The sequence below is a fragment of the Ailuropoda melanoleuca genome, chromosome 14 (assembly GCF_002007445.2).
Source record: "Ailuropoda melanoleuca isolate Jingjing chromosome 14, ASM200744v2, whole genome shotgun sequence".
NCBI classification, from domain to species: Eukaryota; Metazoa; Chordata; class Mammalia; order Carnivora; family Ursidae; genus Ailuropoda; species Ailuropoda melanoleuca.
Window position 1 is genome coordinate 651,703 of NC_048231.1, and position 16,859 is coordinate 668,561.

The following is a 16,859-nucleotide window of genomic DNA, read 5'->3' on the forward strand; positions in this document are numbered from 1 at the left end:
ATCATCTCAAGAAAAGATGAGACCCACTGCTCTACACAATTAACAGGTAATTAACTACAAAAAAAGTTACAAAAATTTTTGAATGAAGAGTTCGTATTCGGGGCACCTGGGTGGCTCAGTTGTTAAGCGTCTGCCTTCGGCTCAGGTCATGATCCCAGGGTCCTGGGATCGAGCCCCACATTGGGCTCCCTGCTCAGTGGGAAGCCTGCTTCTCCCTCTCACACACCCCTTGCTTGTGTTCCCTCTCTGTCTCTCTGTCAAATTTTAAAAAAATTTAAAAAAAGAGTTTGTATTCACTTAATGAAATTTACTTACAGAAAACAAGTATATTTATTTAAAGCATTTCAGATATAAACCTGAAAATTCTAAATGAAAATAAAATCCTCTATGTTACATACCATTTTTAAGGAGTTTCGAGAGAGAGAGGGAAAGGAGGAGGAGGAAGAGAAAGTGGTGGCCTACAAAAGTGGTTTTCACTTGAATCTAGTTTAAAAGCATACCTAAACATACTGAAAACCATTTTCATGATGCATTTATAATGGTATTTTTACAATTTAAAAAATGTAAGAGAAAGGGGGTGCCTGGCTGGCTCAGTCGGTGGAGTGTGTGACTCTTGGTCTCAGGGTTGTGAATGCAAGCCCCACTTTGGGTGTGGACTTTAAAATAAAATCTTTAAAGGTGTGCCTGGGTGGCTCAGTCGGTTAAACATCCAACTCTTGATTTCGCCTCAGATCATGATCTCAGTATCATGAGACTGAGCCCTGTGTCCAGCTCTGCACTAAGCAGGGAGTCTGCTTGAGATTTTCTCTTTCTCCCTCTGCCCCTTCCCCCAGCAGTCTCTTTCTCTCTTAAAATAAGTAAATAAATCTTTAAAAAGAAATCTTGAAAAAATAAATTAATTAAAAATAAACATAAAAAATATAAGAGAAAAGGTAAAACTAACGACTTGCCTATCAATGCCAGTATCCAATTTCATCTCCATCTGTTCAATTATTTCTTTTTTCTTCTGAAGGCATTCAGATAACTTAGGAGAAGAGCTATTGAATGTTTAAAGGGAAAAACAATCATATTAGCAGCCTTATAAAAGTTTTTCATAGGCATGTGTATTGTTATAAATATTTATAAATATACATATATTATTTTAATTTGCTCACAAATCCAAGAAGTACATAAGTAGTAATTATTATGCCCAATTTAATACTAGGAAATTACGTACTATTACTATGCCTAATAGTCACACTAAGAAAAATCAACCAGTTAAATGAGAAGGAAGAGGAAGATTTAGATTTTTTAATTTCATCTAAAAGAGGATATCCCTTAAGAATATAAACATATGTGATTTTGAAATTTTGGGATTATTTGGTTTCCTTTTTAATTAAATATCTGGATTAACAGTAAAAAAAACAAACAAAAAAAACCCAAAGAAAAGAGACTTAAGAATATAAATTATACTAATTAAAATTTGAAGACTAATAGCCAATCCAGTTGTATTTAGCTTTCCTATATTATAAAAACAAATTTGACAATCATATTTGCCTTCTGAATGCCATCTAAATGTCAAAAACACCTAAACTATTAAGGAATATGCAACCCTAATAGTTATGTGAATTCTACGGCATTATTATGTGAATGCTATGTGGCATTACAGCTCTTAAAATAGTACATTTCCTTTTAAAGTGTGATTCAGGGATCACAAATGATCTTTATCTTTGAGATTGTTTCTGAACTAATTTCTTGGCATATCAATGCATACAATAAAATGTTTAAAATTTTATCTTTTACATATTTTTCCTCTTTTTAAAAAATATTTTTCCTCTTTAATAATAGTACACATACAATTTTATAAGGCATGTTCATGTATACTCTACCTTATTTAATCCTCACATACTTTAAAAGTTCACATAAATTGATAGGAAGACATAAACCAAACCTTATTTAATGACTTACTGAAATCTGTCCTATTAATCTTATAAAATTTTTGTTGCATATCTTTATATATAGAGCATTATAATAGTCACCGAAATAAAAACAAAAATCAATTTGACTAACCTTATTAGTGGCATAAGGTGATCATTAAACTGCTTGTCAAAAAGATGAAAAATAGTATTGGCCTGTTGCACAACATCCAAAAAATAGAGATTTGCATTCCTAGAATCTGAAGAAGGAATTCCTAAAATTGGAACGCATGTACATATTAGAATCATACTTGAAGAAATTTATCTTGGTAACAGAAAAATGAATATAGCATCATGAATAAAAGTAACTGCTAATTTTAATCAGCAATGATTTTTGATGACAGAAGAGTAAAATTAAGCTTAATAACTTAGTAAAATGAATCCAAAATTTTTATCATCTACTCGGTCTCCATTATTTGCTGAGATAAACCAAAAAATAAATCAATAAATGAATCATCTTGGACTGTATCTTCTCCTTTCCTTTCCCACTCTCATGCCCGGTGGTTCCACAGTAGCCATGCATATACTTCCACCATTTTTCTTAAAACAAGGCCTCATTACATCTGATAACAGTTAAAATAATTTTTATTAGTTTCCTGGGTTCAAATCACTTTATCTTTCCTGCTATATATTGTTGCCAGACTAGCATACTTAAACTTACACATTTCACTCATCTTGCTCTCCATTATTTCCTGAAAAATATTCAAAGTATCCTCTGTGTCTACAAAATAAATTCTTGATTTTCAGCATGGTATTCAGGCGACTCAACATGCTGACTCCAAAAAAGAGAGTAGATGATGAAAATTTTCATGTAAAAATCTTGGATTCATTTTATTAAGTTATTAAGCTTAATTCTACTTTCCAGACTTCAGTTTCCTCTTTTTTGCAAAAGAGCAAGAGATAAACTCTAAGGTCCATTCTAACCTTAGATGTTTATGTTTCTAGCTAAAATTAAAAGGCATTAATGGGCTAGGGAAAATATTCACATATGAGAAAATAAAATTAATACCTAGAATTCTTTATAGGATGATGATTTTTTTTCGAAGTTTTAAAAATGAAAACAAAGGTGTTTCATTTTTCCATAAAAGACAAAAATCACCAACTGGTAAGAAAATTAAAGGCTCCAACACAAACTTACAAGAGAAAAAAATAAAGTCAGTACACATGTGGAAAATCCTTACTATTAATGAAAGATATTAAAATTAAGGTAATATTTATGTATGTTTTTAACCACTAAATTAAAGTTTTTGAAAGAATATTCAATTTATGCAGAAGAACTGGTACAACCATACATGCCAACAGCAGTGTAAAGTAGTGCTAAAAAACCCTTTTGGAAAGGTCTGTAAGTACAGAAATTTTAAAAATTGGCAACACACTTTGTGTGTGTTTTAAAGTAAACTCTACCCCCAATATGGCGCTTGAACTCATAATCTAGAGATCAAGAGTCTCATGCTCCACCAACTGACCAGCCAGGTGCCTCTGGTAACATACTTTGATCTGCTAACTTCACCTCCGGGACTTCATACAGAGAAAATAATTCAAAATAAGGAAAACACTTTAAGCTCTATAATGTTCACTGTGGCATTATTCATATTACTAAATTGCTGAAAAAATCCAACATGTCTAGTAATAGGGGACAGTTAACTTTATAATAAATACACATGACAAAATTTTATACTATCATTAGAAATAATAGCAGTAAGTGTTAACTGAATGGCTGAATGGAAGAAAATTTATGAATGGTAAGAGACATTTTCATCCTACCAGTAAATTTTCTAAGCCCTTCCAAATTATGAATACAGCTACTAAAATGAAGATGCCAGATCTCCAAACAAACTAAATAACAAATCCTTCACACCATATGGATTCAAATTCTTATTACCTTTTTTCATTATCTTCTTTAATCTTCTTAATATCTTTGAGGTATTATTATCCCAATACAAACTGCCACATTAAGTCACTTACAAATGGCAAATGTTAAATACTTGATTCAAGAGTCGGCTGTAATTGGGGTGCCTGGCTGGCTCAGTAGGAAGAGCATGTGACTCTTGACCTTGGTTGAGATCATGAGTTTGAGCCCCACACTGGGTGTAGAGATTACTTCAGAAAATAAATAAATAAACTTAAAAAAAGAGTCTACTGTAATTAGGTTAAAAAAAAAGGATACAAATGCTTATCTACAATCATGAGAGCGAACTAAAAAATGGGTAAGAATAACCCAGAAGTTTACTGAATTATGGGTAATTTTGCTTCAGTGTTAAAAAACTTTAAAAAATGTGATATACAGTCAATAAACATTTTTGAGCATCTGCTATGTGCTTTCTAAGTACTAGATAATCATGATGAACAAGCCAGATACTCTTTCTTTTTGCTCTTTCTTTTTACTCTTTCACTCCATTCAGCTCTCTGGTTCATACACCTCCTCAGAGACGCATTCTCTAAACAACCTCTCTAAAAAAAGTCCTCTGCTCCTGAATTCCCCATCCCACCTCCCAACACTTCTTTTTTTTTTTTTTTTAAAGAGTTTATTTATTTATTCGACAGAGATAGAGACAGCCAGCGAGAGAGGGAACACAAGCAGGGGGAGTGGGAGAGGAAGAAGCAGGCTCATAGCGGAGAAGCCTGATGTGGGGCTCGATCCCGTAACGCCGGGATCACGCCCTGAGCCGAAGGCAAATGCTTAACAGCTGTGCCACCCAGGCGCCCCCCCATCTCCCAACACTTCTATCTCTTACTCAATTTTATTTTTGTTCATTGCACTTTCTAGTCATTTTTCTATCTTACCCCTAAGAATGAAAGCTCCATGAGTGCAGGAGTAGGCACTTAGGTATTTGTTGATGAATGAATTCTGGTAAGTGGAGGCAGACATTAACAGATGAAGATTTCATTGTGATAAATGCTATAAAAAATTAATTCAGTGATGAAATAATGAGTAACTAGGCTGGGAGTAGAGGGCTATCTTAGCTAGGGTAATCCACAAAAGCCTATTTAAGAAGGTGACATCTTAGTTGAGATCAGAGTTTAAAAAGTCAGGCATGAGAAGAGCTAAAGGAAAAGGGATTGGGGGATAGGGGGAAAGCCTGAGTGAGAAAAAAAAAACAAAAACAAATGAAGGCCAGAGTGACTGATGGCTAAGGTAGTGAGAGGAAGTACAATATGAGAAATGGATGAATACATAAAAGGGAGGACAGATCAAAAGCCATGCTTTGTTTTCCCCCTAAAAGTAACAGGAAGTCCCTAAGGGTCTTAAATAAGGAAATGATAATCAAACTGACTGTTATGTGAGTCAGTAATGTGGAGAGCTGAGAATGTACACAGAAAGATCAGTTAGGTATGGATAAAGATGGCGGTATTTAAATTAGGTGGCATTAGTAGAGCTTGAGAAAAGTAGATGAATTTGAGTTATGTTTGGAAGTATACTGATAGGATTTGCTAATAGACTGGCTATCAGGTTTGATGAAAAGGAAGAACTACAGCAATTCCTATGTTTGGGGCCTGAGCAACCGGTAAATAGTAATGTCTTCTAAGGACATGGTGAAGAATGGGAGTGGAACAGGTTTAAATGGAAGATAAAGAGTTTCAGTAGGGATATGTTAAATCTGAGATGCACAATGAACAGGTGGAAAGTTCAAGGACGAAACTACATTAATGCGGCTGGAATTTAGGGAAGAAATCATTATTAACCTATTAATACCAGTAAACCTGAAAGACCAAAAGCAAAAGAAAAATTTTAATATGAATCTATTCTTTTCCAGGCTTATTTTGGAATATTTTCCTTTCTAAACTTTACATTACTCAATTGCTTCAACCAAAATTGCTGTTTTGCTCCTTTGACATTTTATAACTTGCAGCATTGTACCACATTCAGCCATCCTCTGCAGTGTCTTATGTAGCTTACCCTGCCCCGCTTCATGTAAGCAATATGAGAAAACTGAGTCTTTGTGTAACTTTCTGCACCTACCAAACTCTTGCATTACAGATGCTCAAAAAGCATTATTTATTGCACTGAACTGATTTCGACATATAGAGTTAAATATATACAAAACATTATGCATATAGTTAATCAAGCATGATCAAAGGAATTTAACACAAAGTATTAGCACAAATAAATATACTTACCAGCAAGTCCTGTTTCCAAAGCATAATCAATATGCTCAATGCATAAAAATTCCACAAGAATGGTAAAAATTCTAAAGGCATTCCTTGGTAAATCAGAAGGATCAGAGAGCTTTAAAAACAAAAACCAAATAATCATTCCTCAAGTCTATCTCTTAAAAAAGGGCTTTTTTTTTAAGCAATCAACTTTGTATAAGGTGTAGCCAGTATTCAGGTATCGAAATAACTTATGCCTCTTCCTCTCCACCCCCAATGCCTCTCTCACATACATAGACATACAGTTACAATGCTCCATATTTGTCTACAATTCTCCTGGCTTAGACTAGATCAATGTTTTTCTCACCTGGATTGCAATCCATTCGTGGATTGTGACAAGAAAGAGGGAAGAGAAGAGAGAATCAATAGGAAATAAAGTATAATGTACATATTAAAACCAAATACGGTTTTATGAAATACACATACACACAAAAACATCATACACATACATGTAACAAATATCCACTGGACTATTGTGTAAAATCCATTTCTTGTAGGTTGTGGTCAAAGAAGTTTCAGAGCCACCAATTTAACAAAAGTTATTCTAGCAAAACTCAGAATAGAAAGGATTCTTTATTCTATTGGGGGTTGGGAATGGGGAAATTGATAAGAAATGCACTATAAAATGTGACAGGCTCAAAATCCCAGCTTCATCACTTCCTCTTTGAGTAAACCCTTAAGATATTATTTAACCCCACCAGGCCTCAATTTCTTCATCTGTAAGGTGGGAATAATATATATTTTTTAATAATATTTTTTCATTATATCATGTTAGTCACCATGCAGTACATCCCCTAGTTTCTGATGTAAAGTTCCATGATTCATTACTTGCGTATAACACCCAGTGCACCATGCAATATGTGCCCTGGTGGGAATAATATTAATAGTCCTTACATCCTAGTCTTGAGTTGAGAATAAAATATAAAAATGCACATAAAGTATTTTTAGCACAATGTTTGGCACACAGTAAACTTACAATAATAAATGTTCATTTTGCTACTGATATTGCTGATGATTAACTACTCAGAAGAAGTATGAGTAATCATGGTGAGAAAATGAAATCTCTCTTTAAAAAGTTAGAAAACTACCTCTCAACAACTTATAACTGCTTCCTGTATTATTTATCAACTGATTGTTGCCTCTTTGTAGTCTCTATTCATTTACCTTTCTCAGAGTATGTTTGTTACCTAATATAAAGAGCTGGGAGCTGAAGTGCATAATCCCCTTTAAGAACCCTATTATAAATACTGATTTGGTATTACTCAATTCCCTTCCTGATCTTCTTAATACCACTTCAAAGTTTACTCTTCACTCTTTACTAGTCCCTCCACCACAACTTTCACCTCCCTTCTTTGCTCACTGATGCTCAATAGATGCCCTTAACAAGCAAAAAAGAATAAACTTTTCCCCCTCCTCCTGTTTACATTCATATACCCATGCATAATTGATAGAAGAGATAGACAGAAAACTGATAGGCAGATAGAAGACGTAAACAACCATGTCAATCAACTGGACCTGACATTTACAGAATACTCCATTTAACAACATCAGGATATACATTCTTTTTTCAAGTATACACAAAACATTTACAAAAATGGATCATATCCTGGGCTAGAAAACAAGCCTCAACAAATTTAAAATGGATTCACATCATACAAATTATGTCCTCTAACCACAACAGGATCAAATTTGAATTAATAACAGAAAGAACGAAAAAATACCCCAATATCTGATAACTAAAACACTTCTGAATCACTCTTGGGCCAGAAAGAAATCAAAAGGGAAATTTAAAAGTATTTTGAACTAAATTAAAATAAATACAACATACCAAAATTTGTGGTATGCAGCTAAAGTTTACCTTAGAGGGAAATTTATAAGACTAAATGTTTATATAAGAGAAGAACGGTCTCAAATCAATGACCTCAGTTTCCACCTTACAAAACTAAACAAAGAAGGGCAAATGAAACCCAAGTAAGCAGCAGAAAAGAAAACAGAGTGGAAACTGATGAAACACAAAAGAACAGAGAAAAATCAATGATACCAAAAACTGATTCTTTGGAAAAATCAATAAAATTGATAAACCTCTAGGCAGACTGATCAGGAAAAAAAAGATACAAGTTACTGATATCAAGAATAAAAAGGTGACATCACTATTGATGCTACAGATATTAAAAGGATAATAAGGAAATATGAACAATGTAATCCCAATAAATTCAAACATTTATGTGAAATATACAAATCACTGAAGACACTAACTACCAAAGCTCAATTAAAAAGAAATAGGTAACTTAAATAGTTCTGAATCTATTACAGAAGTTGGATTTGTAGTTAAAAACCCTCACAAAGAAAACTGCAGGCCCAAATGACTTTACTAGTAAATTCTACCAAACATTTAACGAAGAAGTAATATCAATTTTACACAATCTCTTCCAGAAAATTGAAGAGAAGAAATATTTTCCAACTCATTCTACAAGGCCAACATTACCCTGATAACCAAAACTAGACATTGTGTGAAAAAAACACATGTATAAGTCAATATCCCTCATGAACACAAACACAAAAATTCTAAACAAAAGTACAGCAAACCTAATCCAACAAAAACACATAGGATAATACTTGATGACCAAGTGGGGTTTATCAAAGGAAATGAAAGCAAGGTTAACATTTGGAAATCAATGTTACTCAGCACATTAACAGAATAAAAAGAAAACACTTGACAAAACTAAAAACTAAAAACTAAAAATAATTTCCTCACTCTGATAAAGAGCATCTGTGAAAAACCTACAATGAATAGCATACTTAATGGTGAAAGACTCAATGCTTTATTCTTAAGATAAAGAATACACGGTATTTGCTCTCACCACTTCCACTCATCATTGCACTGGAGGTTCTGAGCAATGCAACAATGCAAGAGAACAAAATAACAGGTTTCTATACTAGAAAGGAATAAGTAAAACTGACTTATTGGCAGACAACATGACAGTCTATTTAAAAATCCTGTGGAATCTACAAAAAAAAAAAAGCCATTAGAACTAATAAGTAAGTTTGGTTAGGTTGCAGGCATAAAGTCAACATATAAAAATCAATACACTAACAACAGAGTATCAAAAGTATAAATTAAAAAATACCACTTACGTTATATTAAAATAACACAAAAAATATTAAATACTCAGGGATAAACCATGTGTGCTAAAAATTACAAAACTCTGGTATGGGAAATTAAACAAAAAATCAATGGACAGATAAACTTTATTCATAGAGTGAAAACTCAATATTATTAAGATGTCACTTCTCCACAAACAGAACTATAGATTCAATGCAATCAAAACCCAAACATTTTTTCCCCAGGGACTGACAAACTGATTATAAGACATATGAGAATGCAAAATCATCTATATGAAAATATTAGAGGACTTATGCTACTTGATTCAAGACTTAATAATTACAGTGATCAAGACAGTGTAATATTGGCACAAAGACAAATAGGTCAATGGAAAAGAATAGAGTCCGGAAACAGATCCACATATAAATTGTCAAGCAGTTTTCGACAAAGGTTCCAAAGTAATTTAGTGGAGAAAGGATAGTCTTTCCAACAAATAACACTTAAACAACTGGATACCTAAATGTAAAAAACTCAACTTTGATCCAACATCATAGGATATGCATAAGTTAACTCAAAAATGACTATAGACTTAAACGTAAAACCTTAAACTGTGAAACTACTGAAAGAAAACATAATAGGAAATCTTTGTGACCATGGGTTAGGCAAAGTTTTCTTATATATAAAACACCATCATAACGGAAAAGTGTAAATTGGGTTTCACCAATATTAAGAACTAGTCTTTGAAAATACTGTTAAGAGATTAAAAAGGCAAGTCACAGACTGAAAGAAAACTTTGCAAATCATGTATCTGATAAATGAATTGTAACTAGAATATAGAACACTCAAAGGGTAAGAAAACAAACAACTCAATTTTCAAAATGCACGAAATACATCAAAGAATATATACAAATAGCAAATATACACATGAAAAGATACTCAACATATTAGTCATTAGGAAAATGCAAACTAAAACCATAATAAGATATCACTACACACCGTCAGGCTGTCTAAAATTAAAAAGACGGATCATACCAAATGTTGGAGATCACGGAGAGCAAATGGAACTTTAACACATTACTGGTGGGAATGACAAATGAAACAACCTTGGAAAACAGTTTGGCAGTTACTTTAAAAGAAATACCATATGACTCAGCCATATTGCTACTAAGTATATACTCAAGAGAAATGAAAGCATATGTCTGCATAAAGACATATATATCAATGTTCACAGCAACTCCATAATAGTCAAATACTGAAATCAATCTAAATATCTATCAATAGGTGAGTAGATATACTGTGGTATATTCATGCAAGGAAATACTACTCAGCAATATAAAGGAGCATATAATACAACAATGTGGGTGAATTTCTAAATAATCATGCTGAGTGAAAGAGGACAGAAACACATGTACATATTATAACACACTATATACTATTTATAAAAAATTCTAGAAAATTAATGAACCTCTTAAAGACATCCTATTTAGCTTTCAAGTCTCAGACTTTAAATGTCACCTTCTTTTTGAAAACAAATTTACAGTGACATAAAGCTGATCAGTGGTTCTCTGAGGATAGAAGTGAAGGGAGAGGAAAGGGGGACTGTAAAAGGACAAAAGGAAACTTTTTGGGGTGATGTATCTGTTATCTTGACTGAGGTTATAGCTTCAGAAATGTAGACATAACATCAAAGTTATCAAATTGTGCAGTTTAAATATATGCAGTTTACTGAATGTCAAAGGTATCTCAAAGTTCTTTTTTTAAAAAGAAAGGGAAAAAAGCACTAATCTCATTACATAGCCCTTTTTAAATAATCCTTTAAAGCTTACATCATCATCTACAAGGTCAAGTCTAAATTTCTAAGCATGGTGTACAGAGTTTCTGTTTACCTTTTCAACTTCCTTTTTCACTGCTCTCCCATGTACATTTCTATTTCAAGCATTTTATGCCATACAGCTGATCTTTGTATATTACTTTTTACATGTACTATTCCAAGCAAGAATCACCTTCTTGAAGATATCCTATGTAGCTTTAAGACTCAGGCCTAAAAAGTCCCTTCTTTTTGAAACCTTTTCAAATAAATACTTTTCCTCAATTCTTTAACCAGGCAGAGCTGGTTGCATTGTCTTGGTCCCAGCAGGGTATGCCTATTTTGCATTGATTATTTAGGTCTACCTCCTTTCTCCACACTATTCAAAAGTAATATATAGGTCTTATTTTTATATCTTCAATGCCTAGCATAGCAGCTGGTACAAAGTAAACACATGTTTCTTGGATCAGATTGTGCCAAACAAAACTGAATTTCCATCTTGTAACTTTCTAGACAAAAGGTAATGATATAGAGCTAGTTACTATGATTCAAACAACATAATGTTGACAGCTTCAGGTTCAAATGATCTTTAGAAATACTTTAACATATTACCAGCATTCAGAAAAGTAGAGATAGTAATTTACAAAATATACCCATCACCCACCCAGATGTGTCAAACCTTAACATTTTTCCAAATGTACTTCAGATTTTTTATCTTTTTGCGGGGGAGGGAGGAAGGGGAGTTCTACATATGGATAAAGTCCATTAGGTACTCCTCCCTCATGGCAAACACTACCCTGAATCTATCATGCTTATGCTTGGGCACATCCCTAAACAATATAAGGTATCCTTTTACTTTTTGAAACTTTGTATAGTGGTGTTATACTGAATATACCTTTCCCCATCTTGTTCTTTTTCACTCAACACTGTATTTTTGAGATTTATTGTTGATACATGTAACTCTAGTTTAGTCATTTAAATTGTTACATGGTTTTCTAGTGTATGAACAATGTCAGTTTATCAATTCTCTTTTCGAGGCACACTTAATTGCTTCTAATTTTTCACCATGATAAACACTGCTATGATGTTAGACATGGCATGTAGGCCTATGAGTTTCTCTAAGGAAATCTCAAGTTACTATCCAAAGTAACTATACCAATTTTTATTTCCATTGGTAGTGTATGAAAATTTCTATTGCTCCACATCCTTAACACACACTTAGTATCACCAGACTTAATTTTTGTAGACTGAAAAAGAATGAGATAGTATTTTCCCATTTTAAGTTTCATTTTCCTATTAGTGAGATTGACTATCTTACTGGTAATTTACATTTTCTGTATTTGTTTACATATGTTTATCAAAATAACCCTTCCTAACTTATTCCAAAATAACTTGCATATATTATCTCCTCTTTGTAGGTAAAGAATCTGAGCTCTAGAGACATTAGGTAACTGGCCAGAGGCAGTGGTCAAGTCAGGTTTTGAGTCCACCTCTAGCTGACTCCCAGAGATAGCTCTTGGCTATCACATATAATGGAGTCAATGATAGTTACTTTATTTACTGAGAACCCACTATGTGCATTTTTAGTCTTTGTTTTCTACTGATTTATATGTATTATTTATATTTACTGTCCATCAACATAAAATATATAGACTATATATATCAATACAAATAAAAAATTAAGACTGCCTCAACTCTCAGTTCCACTGCTTAAGAAGTATGTTATCTCAGTTTCTTCATCTGTAAAATGGAATAAAAACCTCACAAGGTTGTTACAATGATTAAATGAGCTGGTGTATATCTAAAGTGCTTTGGAACGTTGTATATGCTATACAATTATTTGCCACTGTTACTTGTTTTACATAATCTTCTGCTAGTAACATTGGTTACAAATACCTTCTTGCAGGCTATGACTTAACTGTTTCCTTTGTTAAAGTGTGTTTGTTGGACAGAAATTCTAAAGTTTAATGGACTCAACTTTTCCTTTGTTATCTAGGTTCTTAAAAATATTCTTTTTTCCCTAATGCTCTGTCTCTTTATGAGACGGCTCTAAATCTCCCTTTCATATCTTGATTTAATATATCTTACAGAAGAAAAATTTGGTATATTCAACTTTCAAAATTATATTAAAATATACTTCTAAATAATTTAAAAATAATTCTGTTCTCCAAAACAAAACCTCCATTATTTTTTATTACAAAAAATAGTTGTTCCTAACCAGAGAGCAGGTTTAGATCTTATTATAAACAAGGCAAAGATTAAAAAACACAACCATACAAATAAAATAAATTTATAACTACTCTTACCCTATGACATCTTTCAAAGGCTTGTTTGGTTTCTTGTAAAAGATTAACCACCACTTCTTGAGATAGGAAAGTTTCCCCATGAGTATCGATACTTGGCCCCAGTGGTAAGTTGGTACGTTGTCTAATTCTCTCCTTCAAATCCTGAATACTAATGCATCATAACAACAAATGAAAACACTTTACTATACACAGATTTCAATTTCAAGTACTCTTCAACTTAGTATAAATCAACAGAGAAAAATGGACTAACTGCCAGACCTAAAAGTTCTAATTTCAATAATTAGTTCTGTAAAGTGAAATAAGCCTTAATCTCTAAACAGAAGATTTTCATCAGAAAAATGAGTATATATGGAGTTATGACCTTTAAAGTCTCTTTCAGCTCTTTAATTCTGACTCAATACCCAAAAATTTCTTGTTTGGTTTCCTTATGAACTGGACTATTCCAAATAAGTTAATATAACTAAATCGTCCTACTTAAACCTCAAAAATTTAGTGCTTTTTAAATATATTTAACCATTTGAGCACATCGCACATTTCTTTATCATTATTAAATAAGATACATTAAACACAGTTTAGCTTTTCTTAATGACTGAGGGTTATTTTGAACATTATTTGGTGGTATCTTTAGAAGGTTGGATTTCTTTTGCTCCTATAATATCTAGCTGTAGACCACTATGAACTTTTTTAAAAAGATTTTATTTTGGGGGCACCTGGGTGGCTCAGTCGGTTAAGCATCTGCCTTTAGCTCAGGTCATGCTCTCAGAGTCCTGGGATCAAGCCCCGCATCAGGCTCCCTGGAGCCTGTTCTCCCTCTCCCTCTGATCCTCTCCCTGCTGCTCATGCTCTCTCTCTCCTAAATAAACAAATGAAATCTTAAAAAAATAACATATATATATATATATTTAACGTAATCTCTACACCCAACATGGGGCTCAAACTTACAATCCTGAGATCAAGAGTTGCATACACCACTGACTGAGCCAGCCAGGCACCCAAAACTTAATTTTTTTAAATTTTCATAATTGTTCTTTAGTTTTTCTCTTCCCTTACTTGCTGCTGCCTTTCAGATGTCACTTCTTATTCCTAATTACAACCTCTCCCTGATCATTCTTTAGTATATGACAAACTTGGAAACAAGAAACTGATTTGAGTGTACTCTATACTCTATTCTGCTTCATTTTAGAATCAAACCCAGACAGTTGAGATCTGGATAACAGGTGCCACCAATCCTACAGCAAAACATTTTCTTCTAGTATGTGAATAATCACAGGTTTTAAGGTATTAATTAAATAATTTTATGCCCACGTCATTAAAAAAGCTCAGGGTATCTAAACTGTAAGCTACGTGTTATTTTTTTCCCATATCTGCAACAACAAAAAATGATGTGCTTCCTAGTTAACAACCTGGAATAATTTACTCAGTCTGGGGGAAAAAAAAGGAGACTATAGAACTCTTTATAGTGCTGGTATTCTGCTTTACATTTTAATTACAGTATATTAGGTCATTTCGACATGTGGTTCAAGAGACAGGATTTGATCAATGGTGTAAATAAGCTGGGTTAAATGAGTTCTTCACAGAAAATTCACTGTCATATTTGACAACTTTGTCCAAATATAATAAAGTTTTTAAAATCTTTAGTTTTAACTACAACATTTAACAAAAACACTTACCCTCCTGTGCCAATGGATCTCTTTTGATGGTTTTTTGAGTCATAATAGCGCTGCAGGATCATAGCACTTCTGCTTTTTAAATATCCAGTCTCTACCTCAATATAGTTCTCCAAATAGGAAATGAAAATGGATTTGATAAGCTTAGACAAGAAAGTCTGTTTATCAGTACCTAAGTTAAACTCCATCAACTTGCTGGAAAGATTTGTGGTTCTTTTCATGGAAAGGGGGGAAAAAAGATTAATGTATATTTTAGGTATAGTGACAATACTAAGGAATGTATATTTTTACAATGTGATTTTAATAACTTATGTTAAACCACCATTTCTTAAACCTTGGAAGACACTTAGGATACAGAGAGCAGCTGCATAGGGTAATATATAAAGTAGAATGGATATTACAAGCAACACTATGGTTTAGAAAACTGACTAGGGATAATCTCCTAGGGATCTTAGGAGAGGAAACCAAGGCAACCGACCAGTCTAGAAATGGCAACAGTGGCAGAATGACTTCAATATGTTCTAATGCCATTCATGATATGGTACTCACATCAGAATACTGAGAGATCTACTTTCTGTTTATTTTCTTTGGTTTTTATCCCAATTTAACACAAATGTCCATGTGTGACTTTCCTCTAATTTTCTGTTTCACATTATTAAAGATAGGCTCACAATAAATGTTGTTGGGATGAACTTCCTGATTACAGTTACTTTTGAAAACCCTCCTTTCAAAATGATGACAATGATGAACAGCAACAGGACTGGAAAAAAAACTCCATGAGAAGCTAAGCTTCTAGTACAATATTTCCAAATGTTACACTTTTATTTACAAAGCCCAAGGCAAATTTTCCTATCAGACTTAAGGCTGAAGCTGTCATTTGTTAAGAATTTGTGACTTTCTCAATTTCTACAGTTTTAACTGCCAAATAAATGTAATTATACTATGTCTTAGAGAAAAAAATTAAAGAATAGTGAACTAGCTTACAATTAAAATCAGAAACAAAACTGAGTCTTAAACAACATGAAAAAATTTACATTAAAGTACATGACTATACAGCATAATATCCAATTCCTTAAGTTAGCATGCTGAGAATACTGCTCTCTACACAGTAGTCTGTATAACCAAGCATTTAATGCTAAAATGTATACTGCTATCTGACAAACTATTACTCAAAATACCTGAATACTTCATTTTCTATTAAAAAAAAAAGGAAAGAAAATCTGAGATGTTACTATTTTCCTATTTTCTAGTAATTAAAAGCATACCTTGTATATAAATCATAGAGATTTTTGAGATACTGCTCTGCATCAGACTTCCTACATTCTTCTAACTGGTCTTTCACAAAACTCTGAAAAAAAGTCAACATTCTGTCAATTAAGTAAATTATATATTTTTCTCTAAAATTATTCCACATTCTTGAATTATTCTGATTAAAATATAATGGAAAAGGCAATGCATAGAAAATGTATCAATATAAAAAAAGAAAATAGGTTTTTAATTTTTAATGCTTCTCATATTTACATGTTCATCTATAGCACTCTTGGGACTAAGTATTAAGAATTTCAAAATACCTTTTCTTTTGAAACTGGCCTTATCTTGCCTCATAAAGTACATTTAAAAAACAAAACCTGAGGCTATACTGATAAAGTCAATTCCTTAAAGCAGCATTCCCCAAAATGTGGCCTGGGTAACCCTAGGGTTCCTTGAGACATTAACAGGCATTACTCTAAAATTAGGAAATGCTGTACTTTTACACTGCTTCCAGAGAATCACAATACTTATTAGTACTTTTAAAGGCTATTAAAAGTCATGAATTGTGTTTTAAAATCAAATACTTCTTTAATGTTGCTTAATCTGGTAGTAAACATA

The 16,859-nt window shown here is 32.8% G+C and overlaps 1 protein-coding gene across 2 annotated transcripts in view; it reads right to left on the reverse strand.

Annotated features, from left to right (window-relative positions):
* Positions 1-16,859, reverse strand: part of EXOC5 (exocyst complex component 5) — a 63,457-nt gene that overhangs the window by 9,527 nt on the left and 37,071 nt on the right. For both annotated transcript variants that reach the window (XM_011225325.3, XM_019799897.2), the window contains exons 10-15: positions 16,256-16,338; positions 14,994-15,203; positions 13,324-13,471; positions 6,075-6,183; positions 2,050-2,170; positions 951-1,037 (exon numbers count right to left, since the gene is read on the reverse strand). In XM_011225325.3, coding sequence (XP_011223627.1) covers positions 951-1,037; positions 2,050-2,170; positions 6,075-6,183; positions 13,324-13,471; positions 14,994-15,203; positions 16,256-16,338 — 758 coding nt within the window. The remainder of the gene's footprint in view (positions 1-950; positions 1,038-2,049; positions 2,171-6,074; positions 6,184-13,323; positions 13,472-14,993; positions 15,204-16,255; positions 16,339-16,859) is intronic.